Source organism: Pelophylax lessonae (assembly GCF_965119305.1).
Source record: "Pelophylax lessonae genome assembly, chromosome: 1".
NCBI lineage: Eukaryota > Metazoa > Chordata > Amphibia > Anura > Ranidae > Pelophylax > Pelophylax lessonae.
In genome coordinates, this window is record NC_138768.1 from 535,765,305 (window position 1) to 535,779,502 (window position 14,198).

General features: G+C 38.6%; 1 protein-coding gene across 1 annotated transcript in view; it reads left to right on the top strand.

Annotated features, from left to right (window-relative positions):
* PRKG2 (protein kinase cGMP-dependent 2) overlaps positions 1 to 14,198 on the top strand; it is a gene marked incomplete at its 5' end in the record, with an annotated part of 139,833 nt that overhangs the window by 6,514 nt on the left and 119,121 nt on the right. The window contains 3 exons of the mRNA XM_082269973.1: positions 6,451 to 6,617; positions 10,653 to 10,766; positions 13,647 to 13,752. Coding sequence (XP_082126099.1) covers positions 6,451 to 6,617; positions 10,653 to 10,766; positions 13,647 to 13,752 — 387 coding nt within the window. The remainder of the gene's footprint in view (positions 1 to 6,450; positions 6,618 to 10,652; positions 10,767 to 13,646; positions 13,753 to 14,198) is intronic.

The window sequence follows — 14,198 nt, forward strand, 5'->3', positions numbered from 1 at the left end:
GCCATGGTGTGTGAATCCAAGTGGGGTATAAAGGAGAGCGGATGGCAATATCTGCCATCTAAATCTGCTATATCTAAATTTACTTCTGTCTCAATACCTTAATATACCTTTCTGTATTAGCAGTTTGAATTTACCTTTTAGCATGATCCGGACATCAGAAGGGAACATTGCTGGCCAATTCGGTTTTACTACATTGCACTACACAAGAAACTTGCTAATCTCATTAGTGTGTTTTGTTACTTTACTATCCAATCACAGGCTGGGGTGGACCTTAACCAAGTTGTGTTGCTTTAACTGTAGTAGAGCAAGGTGAGGTCAGACTCTAGAAGTGTTGTCGGACATGGGATGTCCCATTTTGAAAAAAAAAACAAATTGAATTAATTTTGTGGAAGGCAAGCTAGTACGCACATACTGAATGTCAACTGTAAATTTAGCTGTTTTACCTTCACTCACACTTTAAATGTAATGCTGCAACTATGCAAATAAAATTCAACACTGGATGTCTAAATTGTAGTGAGCGAAAAATACTCACTGAGCAATAACCAATGTTTCCATATCCCTGCAGGAAATATTGATAGTTTTAAAGACATGTGGAGCTATTGTAGAAGAAGGAAATAAAATATTACTACACATAAAATATATTACCAACCAGAAATGGTGGAACAGCCTACATCAGAGCTACTTTAATATACTCTGTTGTATCTGTTCATAATTCAAGGGAATCTTCTATAGAGCAGTCTGGGAATCGTCCATTACCATCTTCCTTTACCATTTTAAAAGCAAAACTGGTTTTAAGTAGTGTTCTTGTTCAATAGGAGCTATAACAAGACTTTCTAAATTTCTGAACTGTCTTTTGGCTTGAATATGGTTACAAATGAATTACTGCTGAGATATCATGTATACAGTATATAAGTAATATATTATTATGGAAAAGTTCTAAATTGTGCAACTACTAGATCATTTGTTGTGATAAAATCTGGTACCATTCCATATAACTGTCCAAAACATTGTTATTACGAACAGGAGAAATTGTATTGAACTTTTGCTGTATGTGGGTCAATTGCTTTTGGTGTATCCATGTGACCCACTTAAATATGTGGTTACCAGGCAAGTAGAGAAAACACTGCTCCTAAAGGCTATAAATAAGCCTGTCGTATCTTAAAACATATATAATAAAGGTGATGAGGCAATAGCAGAGACTGCCTGGAGTCTATTGCTAAGGCCAGCAAACTGCAGTGCAGCCTGAATTTGGTTTAGTCCTGAGTGATGGCCCCTTTAAAGTGCAGGAGATGCATAGGCCACCACAAGAGGGGAGAGTGCAGCATGGTGATTGGCTGCATTGGTGTCTGGGAACCCAAGCCACCCCATTCAGTGACAGAGGAGGGAAATGGAGTGCAATACCAGGCAGAAGAGAGCAGTGGGAATTAGGTGGCCGGCAGCCCAGGAGACAGACAGAATAAAAACCATCTAGGTACCAGGGAGACCCAGATACATCAGCTTCCTACAATTCATCCCTTTTCAGGCCCACAAGGACCACCAGAGACTCAGGGCTAGAGAGGGAAAGAGCAGCCAGATAAGAGGAAAGGCACAGGCTTTTTTAAACCTCTACAAACTAGCCTCCATGGGGCGTCATGGCCTACCCTCTATCCGCCATCATCCAGCCAGTGTGGTTTACACTTCATTCACCTCCACACAGCCTGCAGGTTTTGACTGAAAATACACTTTCATGGCTATCCACCACTAAACGTGGTTTAAAAAGTAGATTGGAAGCATAATAGCTTAGTCCTTCCAAAGAAACCTTCTTTACCATCCTTTCTGTTGACATCAGTGTTACATATCCCAAAAAATTCTACTACGAACTTAAAATGCTGACAAATTCATACAATCAGCCCAACGCCAACACTTTGCATGATCAGAAAATATGGTCCAGGGGATAGGTTCAAAAGGAGGTGGCCCTCAGCAGAAGGGGCTGCCAGGATTTGTTTTTTTTTTTGTTTTTTTTAATGAATCCCACGTCATGCTTACATTCTATTTTCAACCCTACTTAATAATAATTTATTTCTTACCGGAAACAGATGATGTAAAAGTATTTTCACTTAGAGCAGTATGTCATAAAAAGGAATTCCCTAGACAATAATCAACTTTATTTAATAAATCAGTGCAATGAACAACGGTGACATGTAAAGCATAGCAATATATAAACACCAATCAGATTTTGGTAACCTCATATTTATGAAGGATCCCTTCCAGTTGGTTCATTTTCTCAGTTTTATTTGCTTTGATCAAGCTTCAAAATACTTTTAATATTTTGTGACCATGTGTATTTGCCAATGAAATTCCAGATTAAATCAGTCATGTTGATGATGCCCTTATGTAATAAGGAAAAGTAGAATACTTAAAGTGTAACTCATACAATGGACTTTCACCTGACTGCCAAAATCGAGTTTCTGAAATTTGATTAGCAAGGCTGTAGTGTCAATGTTGTTTGTTTTATCTTAATAAATACGCCCTAGCTCATTTTTTAAATCAACAGTTATGCAATGTGCTATTGTTTTGTATTTCTTGCCTGATTGACTTCCCTATGAACAATAATTTTAATGTGTTTTTACTCAACAAAAAATGCTTTACTGATATTATTTGCAGAAATATCAATAACTTGAATAGGCATAATTTACCTTTTTCATTTTTTTTTCCTTTCTCTATAACAGTATTTTTATTCTGCTAGTGACAAACATGTATAGATGTATAGGAGAACATGATCTGTTTTTAAGTGCTCACCATATGGAATTCCCTGTGACCTACATCCCAATTAGCTGCTAGCATTTTTTCCTGTGGGAATACAATGGCAGGTTGCACAAATCACAAGGCAATTAGTACTGAACATACCTTTTGCTGGGTGAGTTAAAAGGATTAATAGTTACGTCTTAATCAATATTTCTGCCTCCTAACTAGAAGCTTTAATTGGTCCATAGTCAGAATTATTTCAAAGCTTAAAGTTTTGTGGACTATGTAAACCACAGGTTAGTTGGTGCGGGTGTGGTATTCATTTTTTTCCACAATAGCAATTATTTAGAGATTTAGGTAGCATAGCTTCTTCACAGTCCCAGTTATATTATTATCCCTGTCTGATGTTGTGTGACTTATTAAAAATGCCTAGTATACAAGCTGAAGGAAGCCATTGAAAAAATTGAAGTAATTCATATACGTATCTACTTACTTGCTGAAGTCAAAGAAATAGTCTATCATGAAATTAAAATTCATTTTTCATGTACATATACTGTTTTCATGTCATAGAGTATTATTTATTATTACATATTTTGTGTGCACGCCCAAAGGACATATCCTATGGAGCCTAAGAGAAATCTTTCCTAAGAGGAACATAGAGGCTGCTTTTATAATTTGGCATACAAACTTTTTGAGTTGCTAACTCAAAAAAAGGGTGCAGATAAGCACTTCTGACTTTTCTCTGACTTTCCTGGTCTGCATACTTAAGCCTCGTACACACGCAACGAATTTCCACTGACCGGTCGTCCGTCTTTTGTCCAGAGTTGTGTCTGTTGGTTTGAATGTGCCTAGACTGCACACAAATTTTCCCGCACGACAGAATTCTACTTCAGAAGTGACTTACAGTAACATTCACATGAAGGGCAGATACAAGGTTTCCCAGCAGAACATTGCTCAAAGCACCACACTGCTTCCGCTGTCTTGCTTTCTTCCCATAGTGCATCCTGTGCCGTCTCTTCCCCTGGTAAGTGACGCACACACTCCCAGCTATCCACGTAATGTAAAGCAAAACATGATTCATCAGATCAGGCAACCTTCTTCTATTGCTCAGTGATCCAGTTCTGATGCTCAGTTCTGATGCTTTTGGCTGTGGAAACCAGTCATCATGGGCACCATGACAGGTCTGCATGTATAAAAATAAAATCAGCACAAACAATTTCTAAACAATATTAAATATCCTTCTAAATAATATTTTGTGCTTAATAAAACAAGGCTGTGACTGCTGCTAGCACTTTTAGAGTGTGTCCACCCAACTCAAAAAACGATAATAAAGTGCAACATATAAGTGCAGAGGTATCAATAAATGACAAAACATATAAATAACAAAATACAAATAGTGCTAAATCCTAAATGTGATAGCAAAAATATCTATGTCAAAGTCCCATTCATAGAATTCCACCGTAATGCAAATATAGTAACATAAAATGCTTGTATCCAATGTGTTCGGTGCCCACCACCTTCAGGCAAAATTCCTGCTCACCTCCAATATCTGACCCCACCCCAGAGTTCAATCAGCCTTAGTGTCCTTCCCTTAAGATGATACTGCATGATCTCGGAACACTCCCGCTGGTAGCACCCCTGAATCTTAGTCCTCTTACTCTTACTTAGCCTTTTACTCACGATAGTCATAGAATATACCATAAAACAGAAATGTATTTATTGAAAAGAACTAGGGATAAAAACACTTACATAACTGCAAGTAAAATGTGCAAGTCATCAGCTCACCACGCTGATACAAGTTTGGTGAAATTACATCAATGTCAGTGGCTCCTCCCACCCATCCACGTTATGCTCGCCTTATGAGCTTCTTCAGCAGGAAGAAGCTCATGAGGTGAGGGTCTGCGACTATGCTGCCTCATTCACAGCCAACTTTATTTTTTTTTTGCTTTCAACACATCAGCTCATCAGAGAGAACAATCTTTACTTGCTGCCTAAAATATCCTAACAACGTTCAGATGCCATTGTAACCGGATAATCAATGTTATTCACTTCACGAGTGAGCGTTTTTAATGTTATGACTGATTGGAGTATACAGTATAAAATATAAAAAAACAGGTATATAAAGGTGAACAGTACCACCGCCAAAAGATTGTTTATAGTAATTTCCAAAAATAACAAAAAGCAAAACTTCCTTTTAAGATGAGACTTTGTGGATCAAGATTTTACATTGAAACAATTCAGTCGCTTACTGCACCATGTAGCCACAGTGAAGCAATGCAAGCATGCTGCAGGGAATTGGTGCTAGCTGTGCACTCATAATATATGCATCGGCTGACTCCACTGTTCTGTGCTGAGAGTGTGTTGACTGCAAATTCCCAGCACAGTGACAGAGCTGGAACAACAGTCTCTGGTCACCATTTACGATTCGGAGCCAGTGGGATGGTCTTCCGATCATGTGATAGCCAGCCAATCAAAGTGATCACATGATAAGGAAGCATGCCTCCCATATTTCAGAACCCAGAAGTCAGTGGCAGGGGGCTAATTGTTTGAGAATTGCATTGCTTTGTAATATAAAGCCTTAAGCATCAACCCTGACAGTGAGCTTACTATTCAGTGGCTTTTAATACTGATCATATGTAAGTTTTCTCCATGCTGATGAAATGCTGTGAAGAGGTAGGGTGGGATGGATGGTGCTGCGCAGCCCAGGAGTCTTTCTTACCAACACTTCCAATGTCAGCTTTTCTGTATTCTGAATTACAAAACAGATATACACTATATTACCAAAAGTATTGGGATGCCTGCCTTTACATGCACATGAATTTAATAGCATTCATGTCTTAGTCCATAGGGTTCAATATTGAGTTGGCCCACCCTTTGCGGCTATAACAGCTTCAAATAGACACAGAGTGTGTCTATGGGATTGTTTGACCATTCTTTCAGAAGCGCATTTGTGAGGTCAGGCACTGATGCCAGACAATAAGGCCTGGCTCGCAGTGTCTGCTCTAATTCATCCCAAAAGGTGTTCTATCGGGTTGAGGTCAGGACTCTGTGCAGGCCAGTCCAGTTCCGTACCCAAAACTCGCTCATCCATGTCTTTATGGACCTTGCTTGCACTGGTGCGCAGTCATGTTGGAACAGGAAGGGGCCATCCCTAAACTGTTCCCACAAAGTTGGGAGCATAAAATTGTCCAAAATGTCTTGGTATGGTGATTCCTTAAGAATTCCTTTCACTGGAACTCAGGGGCCAAGCCCAGCCCCTGAAAAACAACCCCTAACCATAATCCTCCTCCACCAAATGATTTGGACCAGTGCACAAAGCAAGGTGAAGGTGCATAAGCACTTTTGTGCCTACAGCCTCATAACTATATCTGCAGTGTGACTTTATAAAGCACTGCTGCCTCTTACTGCTAGTCTCTGAAGATTTAAAATGAGATTGAGCATTGTCACTACTGCTCACTGCTCTTCTTGCTAGAGACCTTAACAAAAAGGTGCAAAGCCCTGCCTTCATACACCCACATAATGGTAAGTTAATAATGGGAAAGAACAGTTGTAAGGAGAGAACAGTCAAAACGGTTGACTAGACCTTTTGTCCTTTGCCTGATTTTTTGAACACATAAATTCTAGTTGCTCTTTATGCCCCATTCACATGGGCGATGTGGTTTGTACAGCGTATAATTATATTTTTTGATGCGTGTTTTATATTTATACCTTCTTTGTCTTTACAAGTGATAAAAAACTTATAATGGATGCACTATACAAGAATCAGTTTCTAAAACGACTTGATCCTCATCAAATCTGGGACATGATAGAATGCATGTACGAAAGAAGATATGGCCAGGGAGAATATATTATAAAGCAAGGCGAACCGGGCAGTCATATCTTTGTATTAGCTGGTAAGTTGAACCGAGTATTCTTTTTCACTAAACACATGCTGGATGGACCTGTCCTCATCATTACTCAGCTGTAGAAATGTTAAACTCTGACTAAATCTAGTCATGGAAAAAAATAGCAGGTGATGCGGTCAAACTCTTTCACGTTGCACTCAATATGGACTTAACCAAACAAATCTGCTAAAATGGAAGCAGAATTCCAACAATAAAGTACTGTTGTTAAACATAAAAAGTTGCTGTATTCATAACTATTTCTGGATGCTTAAGAGACCACACTTGGTATCTCAATACACCTAAAAGCTAGCATTTCACTGTGTGTGCTTGCATTATATATGCAAATTCTAACCTCAGCAAACATTTAGTGGTGCGCACTTCGTAGACATATCCAAATGCATCATACTCTTTTTTTAAACCCTGTATGAAAACAGTTTTGATAGATTTTAAAGAGCCTTCTCCACTCAACCTGATATTTTAGTTGTAGGTATATAGGTAGATGCTGGGGAGATAAACTAATGGTTTATCTCTCTAGTTAAATCTAGGGATCTAGGCCTTCCTGTTGGAATTTTTCATGTATTTTATTTTATTAAAGCATATGTATAGCCACAGCTGTTTTTGTTAGTTTTGGATTGAGTAAGTTAAGGTATAACTAAAGACAAAACATTTTTTTGTTTTAGATGAAGTAGGCAGGAATTAGAACATCTCTCTGGTTTTAATTGCTGTCTGTGCCTTTAGGAAGATTCACATTCTCTATTTGTCTTGTTTACCATTATCACCAAAAGAGAAAGTAATGGACAACCCCCTAATTTTGGGTGCCCCTATGGAGAGTAACAGAGGGGAACTCTTCCAATGGGGACACTAGTTCTGGTGACAATCAGGGTTTTACTCACTTTGGAGGGATTTATTCTCACTTCCTGTTTTGGCTATGGGACAGGAAATGAAGGGACATCTATTAAATGGGACACAGAAGACAGGGGTTATAACCCTCCCTTACCCTATCCAAAATGAAAAAAAAGTTTGCCTGTAGTTTCCACTTTAAAACCCCTATCAGGATATTTTTGCTGTTTGTGTCCTGCTGGGAGGATTTCCCTTCAATTCTTGCCCTGAAGGCACACTACGAAGTGAGAAGAATTCTTCTTAAAGTGAGGGGAGTTCCCATCTTGGGCAACTGTCACCAGAACATTTGTCCCCAAGGGAAGATTTCCCTTCACCTCTTGCTCTTATGAGAGTCTAAAATGTAGGATTTGTGCATACTTTTTGTTCTGGTGACAATGAACACAAGAACAAATAGGGTGAATCTCCCCAATCGCCCCCCCCCCCAACACAGACCACAATAAAGGCATGGCTTACTGTTCAACCCTTCACTACTCCATCCAAAACTAAAAAAATATTTTGCCTTTACAACCACTTCAAAGCCTAAAATCCAGGTCCATCAAAACAAAGGAAGTTCAAAGTCTTACTGTTCATGTTTTTTATAAAGCTTGCCTCCTGCCTATATGCTGCAGAGTAGGACTCTCCATTAGGAAGCAATGATCTCTCTGCAGAAGCCCAGTCCCTCCCTGCTCAGTTATAATCAGAGCTCTCCAATCCGCAGGGAGAATGACATTTGATGATTGCAGATTTAAAGGGATGTTTTGGACCTCTGCAATAAGATGATTGCTTCCCCACAGACAGCAAAGGTAACACTCAGCAGCTGCTGGCAGGAGCAGGTTTCTCTATTTAGGCTGTGGTTGCTTTGGATAGAAAATTAACTGTAAGACTTTGAACACCTTTTGGTTTTAATGCACCTTACATTTACTCTCTCCCCCATTCTAAGCATATTCTATCCACCCTTTAAAAGGAAAGTTGCCTATACTTACCTATTCTGCAGTCCTTCTGGTCCGGTTACATGATTGGGTCCCAAAACCTGCTTCAGTGTAGAGGAGGGACAGCCAACAATGGATACCCCATAGTAAGCATGTGGGTGATGTCACCACCCAGGCTCAGCAGCTGTTGTCGGCAATCACTCCTCTGAGTGACTTCAGAATAGGTAAGTATAGGCATCTTTCCTTTTACAGGTAGAAAGCATAGGCTTAAAATGGAGGTAGGACTATATTTAAAGAATAACTAAAGGCAAAACCTTTTTTTAGTTTTGGATAGAGGGGAGAGGGATTAGAACACCCAGTGAAGGCTGGTGAAAATGTTTTTTTTGGGGGGATTGCAAACCCCTTTAGGTCCTTACCTGCATGGCTGTCATGGCTCCCCTGATTACCCGGCCGCTTCCGCGTTCCAAATCTTCAGCCTCCTGATTGCCTGCCGGGAAACCGGAAGGGAAGGGATGGCAAATTTTGATTTACTAAAAGCAAAAGTGGGAGGGTTTGGGCGAACACCTATTATTTTTTGTTTGCAGTCTATGTCCCTAATAAACAAGCAAAAAATTTGGGGGAGCATACCCATGTATTTCTAAAGCTGGTGCAGCTGTGAACCAAAAGACATGTATATTAAAAAAGAATAGCGCACACATGCAAAAGAAATTACTACCAAATTTGAAGACAATCCATAAATAAAAATGGGGATTTGGTCCCACCATATGGCCATATAGTGCTCAAGCCCACCACTACGTCAAAGTACCCCATTATCAGTGGGTCCTACACTATCCATGAAATATATCTTTTTCATGGATAGTGTAGGACCCACTGATAATGGGGTACTTTGACGTAGTGGTGGGCTTGAGCACTATATGGCCATATGGTGGGACCAAATCCCAATTTTTATTTATGGATTGTCTTCAAATTTGGTAGTAATTTCTTTTGCATGTGTGCGCTAGTCTATGTCCCTGCTCGGAAGATTCACCTTCTCTATTTGTCCTGTTTACCATTAGCGTTGAGCTGAAATTTTAAATCGAGTTGTAAGAAAAATAGCAGGAGAAGTAGAAGAAGAAGGAAACACCCAGCTGGGAGATTTTGCCATTTTATGTACTTTTATTGTTCTAGTAACAGATGTTGGGGGAATTAGGCAATCAAAAACTGATAATAAAACTTCAGTCTTTAACTAGGGAATAATTATTGATCACACTTGGTTTCAGTCTACATGGCTGGCTAATTGACCAAACAAAACGTTAAATGGGAAAAATGATCTATTGGTCAACTACTATAACACTGGCACTGGCACCTGATTACCAGGTATTTTTAAATAAATACAACATAAAATCCCAATAAGCAGCGTATAACATTTATTTATTTTATTTAAATAACTGTGGTATTTTTTTTTTTTGCAGTTAAGCTATAGACATAATGTAAAGGGTAACTTAACTTTTTTGAAAAAAATATGGCAAAAAAAATAATAATAATAATAATATAGCATATACAATTGCTATACAAACTATATTGCAATGTATTTGAATTTTAAAATGATCTTTCCTCTTCAATTTGCAGTGCTGTAACTTTCTGTAAAATTCAATGCAATATTGTAACCTGGAGGTGTTCTGTAGAATGTTGATGTACAGAAATGTAATTTTCTGTGTGCGTGTGATTGGCTCACTGATTTTCCTAGAAGTCTGCACTAAGATACACGTCAAATGTTGACCATCTTCTACGATAGATATTTTAGTTTGGTCTACAAGGATTAATTACTTCCAAAGAGAAACTTTTTGCATTAGAAAAATAAAAGTGTCCCAGCTGATTATAATGAACCAGTCCCTCCCACTGAGAATCAGTATCCAATCAGTAGCCAAAGAACATAGTGGAACAAACAGCTTTTTTTTCAGAGCAGGACATGGTAGTTTGTTAAAATCCTTGAAATGCACATTGATCACCTAAAGAGTTTTTTTTCTCACTAAAGAGTTACTCTTTAAGTGATCCTGTTATCAACTAACACAATCATTCAAATGCAATCTCACTGTTGTTACTAATAGAGTTGCTCAGCACAAACTAAACTGGGAAATACTTTACATTACAAGTTCTTCTTAAATGCCAATGCTAGTTAATCTGAAATTATTTGAAAATGTTTTTAAATTTATTATGTTTTAACTTAAAAAAAGGTTTATTACAATATATTTTACAGAGGGTAAAACAGAAGTCTTCCAGCAAAATAAACTACTAACCTCCATCCCTGTATGGACAACCTTCGGAGAACTGGCAATACTCTACAACTGTACAAGAACAGCTTCAGTCAAAGGTAACAATTTACTACTTTTAAACTGTCAGGATATCATTAAACAACGTACTTTAACCACTTCAACCCAAGAAGGTTTACCCCCCCTTCATAACCTGGCTATTTTTTGTGATACAGCATTGTGTTAATTTAACTAACAATTGCACGGTCGTGCAACACTGTACACAAATAAAATTGATGTCCTTTTTCCACACAAATAGAGCTTTCTTTTGGTGGTATTTGATCACCTCTGCAGTTTTTATTTTTTGCACTATAAATAAAAAAAAGACCGTTAATTTTGGAAAAAAAAAAAGCAATATTTTTACTTTCTGCTATAAAACATATTAATTAAAAAAAATTGAAAAAATCAAATTTCTTCATCAATTTAGGCCAATATGTATTCTGCTACATGTTTTTTGGTAAAACAAAATCCTAATAAGTGCATATTGATTGGTTTGCGCAAAAGTTATAGCGTCTACAAACTGTGGGATAAATTTATGGAATTTTTTTTTATTTATTTTTTTTACTAGTAATGGCAGCGATCAGCGATTTTTAGGGGGACATTGCAGCGGACAAATCTGACACTAAGTGACACTTTTTTGGTGACCAGTGACACCAATGCAGTGATCAGTGTTAAACAAAATGCACTGTCACTGTACTAATGACACTGTAAGGGAAGGAGTTAACATCAGGGGCGATCAAAGGATTAAATGTGTTCCCTGGGAGTGCATGCTAACTGTGTGGGGGTGCTTTGACTGCACCTGCTTAGCAGAAACACAAGATCTCCATCTTCCCCTCTAACAGAGGCAGACCGCCCTTCTGCCTCTCTTGGGAATGATCACCGGGTCCTGGTGCACATTGGGTCCACTGGACCCACTGGAATGGCTCCTGCTGTGTCCAATCACATGGGCACATGCACACCACAGACCAAGAACAAAAAATGGTACCAGTACAGTACGTGATTTGGCACTGAAAGGGCACCCCGTCCACCACCACCCCTGTATATGTAGATGGGGTGGTCCGGAAGCAGGTGATATCATCATAATTTGAACAGTGATACGCTACTCTTGGTTTATTTCAAGTCACATTATTTTAGTTGAAAGTGCAAAGATGTTGGTGGAACTCAGGCTTTAAGCGCCGGTTCACACTAGCGCGACGCTACTTTCAGGGGCGACCTCCGAGATCGCGGTGCGAGCAGCGCGCCGCGACCTCGGAGCGGCCGCCACGGACTTCATAACATTGAAGTCTATGGCGGTCGCCTCCTGGTCGCCCCAAAGAAGCTCCGGACCCTTTTTCTAGGTCGGAGCGACTTGTGTCGCTCCTATTAGAACGGGTCCGTAGCTTCCCTATGGGAGGCGACCTGCGGCGACCTGTGAGGCGACCAGGTCGCCTCACAGGTCGCCCTAGTGTGAACCGAGGCTAATACAACAAAATAGCAAAAGGAAGACTGTGCCCATGGGAGTTTTTAGAGTTACTCCAAAAAAAGGTTAATACCACTTCACATAAAATTTACAACTTTGAGTCCATATTCAGGTAAAAATGTGACACAATGTATAATACATATGTCATGATATTAAAAAGGTAGAAAAAAGTACATGTACATTTTGATGCATATTTTAAAAAAAGACAATATTGCAGGTATAAGCAAGTAGGTACAACCTGGACTAAATTTCAATGCGTTTCATGAAACAATGTTCACTTCTTCAGGAGATAGTCAAATCCAGTGCATCTGTGGAGAGGCCATGTCATAAAGATAATCTATATAAGCCCACATAATATATAAATATGGGTAAAAGGACAGTCACCACTCCCTATAGTGGATATAATGTACTTAAACAACAAATTAAATATTTAAAGGATAACACAATCCAAGGATTGTTCATAAAATGAGGCAATGAATAACAGCATTGTGAAAAACTGAATAACTACTTTTTATTTTTATTTTAGTTAAAAAAAAAAAAGCTAAATGTTTATTTTTTTACAATGCAGTTATTGATTTAAATATATACCACAAAGAAACTATATTTAAACTCTCACACTACAGTGAAGTTATTGTATTGTTTATGAAGATATTCTTTATTTGCTAAAATTAGTAATAATCCCCTTATTTTGGAGATTTGTCATGGAATCAGACATGTGAATACCTTCTGTTTTAGGAAGGCTTTACTCTGCTATGCACTAATAGGAGTGAGGGGTTTTTTGATTCCTTTAGGCCAGTGATGGTGAACTTTGGCACCCCAGATGTTTTGGAACTACATTTCCCATGATGCTCAACTACACTGCAGAGTGCATGAGCATCATGGGAAATGTAGTTTCAAAACATCTGGGGTGCCAAGGTTCTCCATCACTGCTTTAGGTCCTTCTCACCATAACCAATATGGTTATACTGTATCATTAGTTCACAAGCCCTACTGCTTAGAAGCCATGGTTTCCATTCACAGCACTCATACATGGCACTCATACACGGCACTGATGATGATCAAAAAAACTAGAAGAGCTTTATGCAGTTTGGAATAAATGGCCTTATACTATTGGGCTATACTTGTTATATATGCCAGCGTTTCTGGATGTGCATCTGGCCAGTGGGATGTAATGTTTTAGTAATGGATTGAATAAGACACGAGTACTTTCTGTATTAAGAAGTTGTACTTATTAAAGTGAGGAGTTTTGATTGCTCTAGTCCCTAAAAATTACCATCATGAGAAATGTTTAAGGGAAAGACACAAGGAAAAGAGCTACCTATGTCATGCTTTTATTGAAATTCCTTATCTGGGTTCCTGATTGTATTTTCTTAAGTGGAACCTTGGACCTGCCTAAGAGGTGTATCCCTAGCACAGGGCCTTTACTGGTGGAGGTTTGCTGTCCATTTGCATATTGTGTCTTTTTTTTTTTTTTTTTTTACAGCTATAAGCAATGTTAGGACATGGGCTCTTGACAGAGAAGCATTTCAAAATATTATGAGAAGGACGGCACAAACCAGGCATGAGGAGTACCGGAACTTTCTTAAAAGGTAAAAATGTTTGGGTAGAATTTCAATATGAATGTTAATTGAAGCATTACCCAAACAAAGTATGTATTGTTTCTCATCATAAAGTGTTTGTAAACCCTTCTCTGAACATCTGGCACTTTGGCCAACTTTGTTTCAGTAAATATACCATTTAAAGTGTTTTGTTATAGTGCAAAATACCTTTTGATCCTGCCAGTAATCATGTCAGCTGATAATTAACTCTGTGTTCTGCTTGTGCTGCACTCTTATCAGTTTCCTTTGTGGATCACAATACACCCCCTCTAATTTTATGGAAAAGAGAAAAGGGGTGGTGATCTGTTTTCAGTCCTAGGGTGACAACACTGCTGCTACGTACATACCGTATGGTGAGTGAGCATTGTCACACAAGGATAGGAATTGTGTCACTGGCATGATCTCCAGGGGAAAAAAATAAAGTAAAAACAAAACCC